We start from the raw sequence: 9271 nt of genomic DNA, 5'->3' as shown, positions 1-9271 counted from the left end.
TTTTGGGTAGATAAAGAGAAGTTGAGAGGGAAGGGGCGGGGAGATAAATAGAGAAACCTGTAGCAGTGCTTCACTAGTGAAGTTTACCCACTGCAGGTGGGGACCCGGGGCTTGAACCCAACTCCTTGCACCTAGTGAGTGTTCTATCACCCGGCCCCTGTAACATTTTACTGTTTGTGATATCCTCTGTTTAGTGTGAAGCATGAGTGCAAGAGTAAGATCAAGATCCAGAGGGAGGGGATCTCCCTCTGGCCATGAGCCTTCTAACGCTGCGGAACCTCCGGTGAGTATCATTAACAGACACTTAGAAATCCAAAAGCCTTTAAACCAGTATATACATCATATATGTATATATATGATGTATATACTGTATATATATGTATATATATATATATGTATATATATGTATATATATGATGTATATATATATGTATATATACTTACACATATAGCTGTGTAAGTACTTGTCCTGCTGCAAATTTTGGGCAGAGTGGGCCCCATAAGTGGGGGCAGTGGAGCAAGGAATTTAAATCCTGGTGTTATCTGGATAGGCATATTGGTATATGCCTGGAAACCATTCCTTGACTTTATTTTTTAAATTTATTTCTTTATTGGGGAATTAATGTTTTACATTCAACAGTAAATACAATACTTTGTACATGCATAACATTCCGCAGTTTCCCATTTAACAATACAACCCCCACTATGTCATTTATCATCCTTCATGGACCTGTATTCTCCCCACCCACCCACCCCAGTGACTTTCTTTTTTGGGGCTAAATTAATAAGAATTTAGTTTAGGGGAGTCAGGCTGTAGTGCAGCGGTTAAGCGCAGGTGGCACAAAAGCACAAGGACCTGCGTAAGGATCCCTGTGTGAGCCCCCCCCCAGCTCCCCACCTGCAGGGGAGTCGCTTCACAAGTGGTGAAGCAGGTCTGCAGGTGTCTTATCTTTCTCTCCCCCTCTCTATCTTCCCCTCCTCTCTCCATTTCTCTCTGTCCTATCCAACAACGATGAGAACAATAATAACTACAACAATAAAACAAGAGCAACAAAAGGGAATAAATAAATAAATAAATATATTTTTAAAAGAATTTAGTTTAGGAAAGGTTAAAATGGTTTTTGTAACTATAGGTTCTTGCAGATAGCAACTTGTGTTTATATAGAAGAATTAATTCAGTGGTCCGGGAGGTGGCACAGTGGCTAAGGTACTAGACTCTCAAGCGTGAGGTCCTGAGTTCAGTCCCCAGCAGCACATGTACCAGAGTGATGTCTGGTTCTTTCTCTCCTATCTTTCTCATTAATGAATACATAAATAAATAAAAGAATTAGTTTATTAACAGTATTTACAGAAGAGACTATAGGAACTACTTGTGGGATTATTTAATCCCGTGTGATATATCTTTGCGCCTTTTAATGTCATAGTACTAGCAGCAGTATTTTTCATTTGTAATTATTCTCATCCAAGGCCCAGCCTGAAAGAGTTGAAAGATCTGAGGAGGAGTTGCCAGCTCAGATTCTGGATGTTGAAAATGACGAAGAGGATGAAGAACCACCCAGAGTTCAAGGTGAACCAAGGACATAACAGCTTTACACATTTCATTTGTGTTATGCCAGTTATAGTGAAAATACCCCCGTCCCCCCAAATAGATTGGAAACTGGTAGGAGAAAGGGATAGTTTAGGGCTGACTGCTGTCATCTGATAAATTTTTCCTCTCTGCATTTTACCCATCCCAAGTCCTCACGAAAGCTCTACTTAGTACAACAAGTGATGGAACATTTAAGATGAAACTACAGAATGTTTTGGTGGTGCACTTGCTATTCTTGGAATACTGTTTTCTGAGTTTGCTTAAACGATTGCCTTGATTGCCTCAAAAAAAAATGACTCATGCAGCGGCGGGGGAGGTGACTCAATAGGTAGAGAACATGCTTTGCACCCCCGGGGTCTAGGACTCATTCTCTGGCATTGTGTACTGTCAGAGTGCTGCTCTCTCTACTCTTAATTACATGAATAAATGTGAAAGCAGCACTTGAATAATATGTAATGCCAGAGAATGTGTCCTAGAACCCAGGGATTTATTATGATTAGGTGTTGGTTTTATTTATTTTTTCTTGTGTGCTTTGTTATTCATTTGCATAGTTATGGGGGAGGCGGCAGGGCGTCACTATGGTAGGAACCACTGCTTTCTGTAATCCTGCAGTTTCATCCTACTACGCATCGCATTGCAAATCTTTATTTCAGGAAAGGAGCACAGACCTCTCTCTCAACAAGCCAGTCCTGAATGTTCTCAGAAGCACAGTTTGTGTTTTCTAGTTAGAGCTAAGCATCTTTCTCTGCAGGGCAGAGTTTTAAGTCATACTCCTGCAGCCTCCACCAGGGAGGAGTGAACTGAGGGAGAGATGACTTCAGCTCCTCCTCCTCCTCCTCCTCCTCCTCCTCCTCCTCCTCCTCCTCCTCCTCCAACCCTCTGCTGACTGGCTTTACTGCCAGGGCACTAGGCACTAAGGTGGTGGTGGGGGGTGTCCTTCAGGTATTGGATTTTAATTTAGATTTTATTTTATAATATAGAGAAATTAACATGTGAGATCCAGGGAGAGCTCTTAGTGTGATAGAGCGCAGAATTTGCATGCCAGAGGTCCCAGAGCTCCTGAGTTCAACCCCCACCAATGCCATAAATCAGAACTGAGTGGTGCCTTGTTCTCTCTTTTTCTGACTAATAATAATAATAATAATTTAAAAAATCGTTTTTTAAAGAAGTTTTAAAGAAAAAGTGAAATTCTTTCTTAGTTGTTGTTCGTCACAACTTTCATTTTCTTTAATTGCCACACAATAATTATTATACTTTGAGGTTTTTTTTTTTTTTCTCTTCATCAGAACACCATTCAGCTCTGTTAGTGCTGCCTGGGATTGAACCTGGGATCTCCTGCATATACATCCTGTTTGTTACTGTTAAACACTATCACCCTAGACCACATTCATTGTTTTTACAACTACTGACTTAATATTTAAAATTTGCAGGAGTATTACAGTATAAAATCCAGGGCACTCTTGTCTATTCCTGGCTGTCTTTTTACTACATAGTCTTATTTAAAATACTACACAGGGGAGTCAGGCTGTAGTGCAGCGGGCTAAGCGCAGGTGGCGCAAAGCACAAGGACCGGCATAAGGATCCTGGTTCAAACCCCGGCTCCCCACCTGCAGGGGAGTCGCTTCACAGGCGGTGAAGTAGGTCTGCAGGTGTCTATCTTTCTCTCCTCCTCTCTGTCTTCCCCTCCTCTCTCCATTTCTCTCTGTCCTATCCAACAACAACAACAACAATAATAATAACTACACCAATAAAACAAGGGCAACCAAAGGGAATAAATAAATAAAATAAATATAAAAAAGATTTTTTTAAAAAAATTTTAAAAAAGAATACTACACAGTACTGTTTAACTTTTCCCTGAGTAAATGTCAATTCTAGCTTTTTACTCCAAGTAACTCCATGTTACCAATAGGGATATTCTCACACATTCTGTTCTCTGGTCATATTCAGGAAATTTCATATCGAGAATATAATTGTTCAAAATTCAGTTGACCAAGAGTATACCTCGTATATAGCATTAGGTTGCTTTGACTTAAGACTCAATCCATTGATTTAATTATTGTTATTTCGGTCTCCAATAATCTGCAGGTATTCTTCAGTCTTTATCTTTCACAACCAATACTTGGTGGGAGAATCCAGACCACTGATTTTGTACATGTTTCTCAAGTTGGTTTTGTTTTCATTTTCATATTTGAGTGACGTCTTCACTCATTTATTGAGCTCTATTTGGTGGCAGGCAGGTATTGTACTGGATTTTGAGACTACAGAGTGATTTATGCCTTAAGATCACATACTTGTCAGAATATTTCCTATAAATTCATAGTTGATCTAATGAGATTGAGTGCCATAATAGAAGTATATGGAGGCTCCCGAAGTGACAGCTTCTGTTGCCTTAAAACAGATTTGGAAAAAGAAATGATTGACAGTAGTAATAAATAAGAAACCCAGCTCCGTTTTTTTTTTTTCTAGCAGAAAATTGTGTAGAGGTCACTTCATTCTTATTTATCACATTTACCACACATAACTTATTCGGCAATGCTAATTAATAGTTTACTGGTTAGATTAAAAACTCTTTAATTAATAACTCATGTCAGAAGCTGAGATGGAAGATGTTGTCCAGGAAGAGACTGCAATTGAGGGTGGAGATGGCCCGAATGTGAAAGGGAAGGTTGTCCCTGATCCAGCCCCTGGTAGGAGGCCAGAAGCAGGTATGTTGTCCGCTGGTAATGCAAGTTGTGGGGGTCGGTCTTTTCTACAATACTGTTGTCCTTTGACTAGTCACACACACAAAAAAGCATATAAATTAGGGGCTGGGAGATGACTCACCATTTAGAGACAAGGCTTTACCATGCTCGAGGTCTTGGGTCCAAGCTCCTGGCTACCACATAGGAGCACCATGCAAAGGGGAAGGTTCATGAGCACTGCTGTGGCATCTCAGTCTTTCTCCCTCTGTTTCTCACTCTTTAAAGAAGAAAAAAAAATAACTGAAAGGGAGTCCATCTGGAGTGGTGGAATCCTGCAAGCTGAAATAACCCTGGTGGCAAAAAAAAAAAGTATATAAATTACTTCACAGACACCAATATTACCAATATTAAGTGGATATGTAAATAATACAGTAGTATTGATTTTTAAAATTAACTGTCAGTGTTTCTTAATCAGTTTATTTTTATACATCTAAATTATATAACTAGAAAAATACTTAGTTCATTTGAATAACAGTATTTTTTTTTAATTCTGACACTTCTGTTCTATAAAAGAGACCAAAGCACTTCACTATTTTTTTTTTTTTTGGTCTTTGGTTGTATTTGTTGATGAGTATTGAACCCGGGAATTCAAGCATGCAAGGCATATAGTCTACTGCTGGATCCCCCCCGACCCGTTCTAGACCCTAGGTTGATCTCTTCTCTTCTCTTCTCTTCTCTTCTCTTCTCTTCTCTTCTCTTCTCTTCTCTTCTCTTCTTTTCTTCCTTTCTTTCTTTCTTTTTTTTTTTTTCCCCCTCCAGGGTTATTGCTGGGCTCGGTGCCTGCACCATGAATCCACCGCTCCTGGAGGCCATTTTTTCCCCCTTTTGTTGCCCTTGTTGTTGTAGCCTTGTTGTGGTTATTATTATTGCCATTGTTGATATTGTTCCTTGTTGGATAAGACAGAGAGAAATGGAGAGAGGAGGGGGAGAGAAAGATAGACATCTGCAGACCTGCTTCACTGCCTGTGAAGCGACTCCCCTGCAGGTGGGGAGCCGGGGGCTCGAACCGGGATCCTTACACCCGTCCCTGCGCTTTGCACCACATGCACTTAACCCACTGCACCACCGCCCGACCCCCCTTTTTCTTCCTTCCTTCCTTCCTTCCTTCCTTCCTTCCTTCCTTCCTTCCTTCCTTCCTTTCTTTCTTTCTTTCTTTCTTTCTTTCTTTCTTTCTTTCTTTCTTTCTTTCTTTCCTCTTTTGGCTCAGTCCCTACACTACAAATCCACTGCTCCTGGAGGCCACTTTTCCCATTTCATTGCCCTTGTCATTGTTGTTGGATAGGACAGAGAGAAATAGAGAGGAGAGGAAGACATGGGGGAAGAGAAAGATAGACACCTGCAGACCTTCATTGCCCATGAAGTTACCCCCCTGCAGGTGGGGAGCTGGGGGCTTGAACCAGTATCCTTACTCTGGTCCTTGCGCTTTTTGCCATGTACGCTTAACCCGCTGCACTACCACCCTCCCAGGTTGATTTAATATATATAATTTAATGATAGATAACAGAGCATTTCTCAGCTCTGGCATTTTGGTGGTGCTGGGCATTGAGCCTGGGACCTTAGAGCCTTGGGCATAAAGAGTCTTTTGTAGGACCATTATGCTGTCTCCCCAGCCCCCCAGGCTGATTTTTATTTTAACTAGAATTACTGGTCTAGTTCTTAAAATTATCTACAAATAACACAGTACCCAGAATTTAATCCCCCTGACTTGGGAGAAATTTATATCTTTGGAAAGATTAATCCATTAAAAGTATTGCTCCTATGCCTAGGAATGTACAATTAGCATAGTAGTACCTGCAGTGCTTAGGTTCTGTTTTTTGTGTTTTTTTTTTAATTTCTTTATTGGGGGATTAATGTTTTATATTCAACAATAAATATAATAGTTTGTACATAACATTTCTCAGTTTTCCACATAACAATACAACCCCCACTTGGTCCTCTGCTATTCTTTTTGGACATATACTCTCCCCCCCTCAACCACACCAAGTCTTTTACTGTGGCGTAATACACCAACTGTAGTTCAGGTTATACTTGTGTTTTCTTTTCTGATCTTGTTTTTCATCTTCTGCCTGAGAGTGAGATCATCCCATACTCATCCTTCAGTTTCTGACTTCTTTCATTTAACATGAATTTTTCAAGGTCCATCCAAGATCGGCTGAAAACAGTAAAGTCACCATTCTTAATAGCTGAGTAGTATTCCATTGTGTATATAGACCACAACTTGCTCAGCTACTCATCTGTTGTTGGACACCTGGGTTGCTTCCAGATTTTTGGGTATTACAAATTGTGCTGCTAAGAACATATGTGTACACAATTTTTTTTTTGGATGGGTGTGTTGAGTTCCTTGGGGTATATCCCCAGGAGAGGAATTGCAGGATCATAGGGTAGGTCCATTTCTAGCCTTCTGAGAGTTCTCCAGACTGTTTTTCACAGAGGTTGGACCAATTTACATTTCCACCAGCAATGCAGGAGGGTTCCTTTACCCCCACAACCTCTCCAGAATTTGTTTCTGTTACCTTTTCTGATGTATGACATTCTCACAGGAGTGAAGTGGTATCTCATTGTCTTTATTTGCGTTTCTCTTGACAATCAAAGACTTGGAGCATTTTTTCATGTGTTTCTCGGTCTTTTGGATCTCTTCTGTGGTGAATATTCTGTCCATATCCTCTCCTCATTTTTGGATGGCGTCATTTGTTTTCTTGTTGAATTTGGCAAGCTCTCTACATATTTTGGTTATTAAACTCATGTCTGATGTACGGCATACAAAGATCTCTCATTCTGTGAGGGGTCTCTTTGGGTATTGGTTTCTTTTGCTGTGCAGAAGCTTTTTAATTTGATGTAGTTCCATAGATTTATACTTGCCTTAGTCTTCTTTGCAGTTGGATTCGTTTAATTGAAGATGTCTTTAAAGTTTATGTGGAAAAGAGTTCTGCCAATATTTTCCTCTAAGTATCTGATAGTTTCTGGTCTAACTTCCAAGTCCTTGATCCATCTGGAATGTACTTTGTGTTTGGTGAAATACAGTGGTTCAGTTTCATTCTTGTGCATGTTTCAACCCATTTTTTCCAACACCATTTGTTGAAGAGACTCATCTTTCCCCATTTTATAGTCTCAGCACCAAATGGATTAGATGTCCATTAGATGTGGGGGCTTCATTCTGGGCTCTCAATTCTACTCCACTGGTCAGTGTGTCTATTTCATGTTCCAGTACCAAGCAGTTTTGATGACAGTGGCCGTATAATACAATTTGAGATCTGGGAGTGTGATATTCTTCTGTTCTTTCTTCTCAAGATTGTTTTTGGTCTTTACTGGTTTCAGATAAACATTTGTGGCATTTGTTCTGTTCTCAAAATGTGGTTGGGATCTTGCTGAGGATAGCATTAAATTTGTATATGGCTCTGGGTATTTTATTCATTTTAATGATGTTAATTCTTCCAACCCATGAAACACTACAAAAATTGGAATAGATGGAAAATTCCTCACGATAGTGGAGTCCATATATAGTAAACGTATTGTCAATATCGTACCCAGTGGTGAAAAACTGGAAGCATTTCCCCTCAGATAAGGTACTAGACAGGGCTGCCCGCTATCACCATTACTAGTCAACATTGTGTTGTAGGTTCTGGTTTTAGTTTCATCTTCCAAAGTAAAAAGTGTGATGTCATTTGTGTGTGCCTTTATTGTCAACTAATGTTCTATTAAACAGTGTAACTGACTCTTACGTTTATATTGTAGGTGATGGACAGTAATACATCAAAAGGAAAACACACTGAAGTGACTGTTACTATCAGTTTGATTTGTTAAAATGTCTCAATAAAGCTCTAAAGTTTACTCAGAACTACTGTGCATCTTCTGCTAAAACTGTTCCTAAGAATTTGAATGTACTGTAAATGACATTTTAAAATCCCATGTTTTGAGCTGGTATTTAGAAGTACTGTGTGTATTATATAGTGATTGTGTGTGTGTGTGTGTGTGTCTAGCCACTTAGCTTTTTCTTTTTTTTTAAATTTTTTTAAGAAAGGAGACATTAACAAAACCATAGAATAAGAGGGGTACAGTTCTGCACAATTCCCATAACCCGATCTCCATGTCCCATCCCCTCCCCTGATAGCCTTCCCAGGGTCGTTGTGGGATGCAGAAGGTGGAAGGTCTGGCTTCTGTAATTGCTTCCCTGCTGAACATGGGCGTTGACTGGTCGATCCATACTCCCAGTCTGCCTCTCTCTTTCCCTAGTAGGGTGGGTCTCCGAGGAAGTGGAGCTCCAGGACACACTGATGGGGTCGTCTGTCCAGGTAAGTCTTCTTGCTGACATCCGGAACCTGGTGGCTGAAAAGAGAGTTAACATACAAAGCCAAACAAATTGTTGGAACAGCCACTTAGCTTTTTCTTAGTTTTCTGTATCATTTTGGATTTTCTACACACAATCATACTGTCTGCACATAATGAAAACTTTCTTTTGAATATTGACACCTTTTATTTCCTATCCTTAAACTGGCAAAAAGAAAGGAAGGAAGGGAAGGAGAAGGGAGAGGAGAGGAGAGGAATAAAAGGAAAGGAAAGAAATGGAGAGAAAGGAAAAAAAGGAAAGGAAGAGGGAGTCGGGTGGTAGTGCAGCGGGTTAAGCATAGGTGGTGCACAGTGTTCAAGATTCCGGCTCCCCACCTGCAGGGGACTTGCTTCACAAGAGGTAAAGCAGGTCTTCAGGTGTCTGTCTTTCTCTCCACTTCTGTCTTCCCCTCTCTCCATTTCTCTGTCCTATCCAACAACAACGACATCAATAATAACTACAACAATAAAACGGGCAGCAAAAGGGAATGAATGAATAAATAAATAAATAAATATTTTTTAAAAAGAAAGTGGCCAGACCCTTTCAGTAGTGGTGGATAGAAGTGATGCCATTCTTGGGAGTCGGGCTGTAGTGCAGTGGGTTAAGCGCAGGTGGCGC

At 40.3% G+C, this 9271-nt stretch overlaps 1 protein-coding gene across 1 annotated transcript; it reads left to right on the top strand.

Annotated features, from left to right (window-relative positions):
* Positions 1-202: 202 nt before the first annotated feature.
* LOC132535754 (P antigen family member 4-like) lies at positions 203-8164 on the top strand. The gene is made up of 4 exons (XM_060182671.1): positions 203-283; positions 1468-1567; positions 4180-4293; positions 8062-8164. The coding sequence occupies exons 1-4, from the start codon at positions 203-205 to the stop codon at positions 8073-8075; spliced, it is 309 nt and encodes a 102-aa protein (XP_060038654.1). The 3' UTR covers positions 8076-8164.
* The last annotated feature ends 1107 nt before the right edge of the window (positions 8165-9271 follow it).

Source organism: Erinaceus europaeus, chromosome X (genome assembly GCF_950295315.1).
Source record: "Erinaceus europaeus chromosome X, mEriEur2.1, whole genome shotgun sequence".
Lineage (NCBI taxonomy): Eukaryota > Metazoa > Chordata > Mammalia > Eulipotyphla > Erinaceidae > Erinaceus > Erinaceus europaeus.
Note: the sequence above shows the minus strand (reverse complement) of the source record. Positions and strands in the feature narration are given on the sequence as shown.

What these genes read in the sequence shown, in the direction of transcription:
- LOC132535754 (XM_060182671.1), top strand. Translation starts at nt 203, where the DNA reads ATGAGTGCAAGAGTAAGATCAAGATCCAGAGGGAGGGGATCTCCCTCT. An exon ending in CTAACGCTGCGGAACCTCCG is followed by an intron (nt 284 to 1,467) that starts GTGAGTATCATT and finishes TTCTCATCCAAG; the next exon opens with GCCCAGCCTGAAAGAGTTGA. An exon ending in AGAACCACCCAGAGTTCAAG is followed by an intron (nt 1,568 to 4,179) that starts GTGAACCAAGGA and finishes AACTCATGTCAG; the next exon opens with AAGCTGAGATGGAAGATGTT.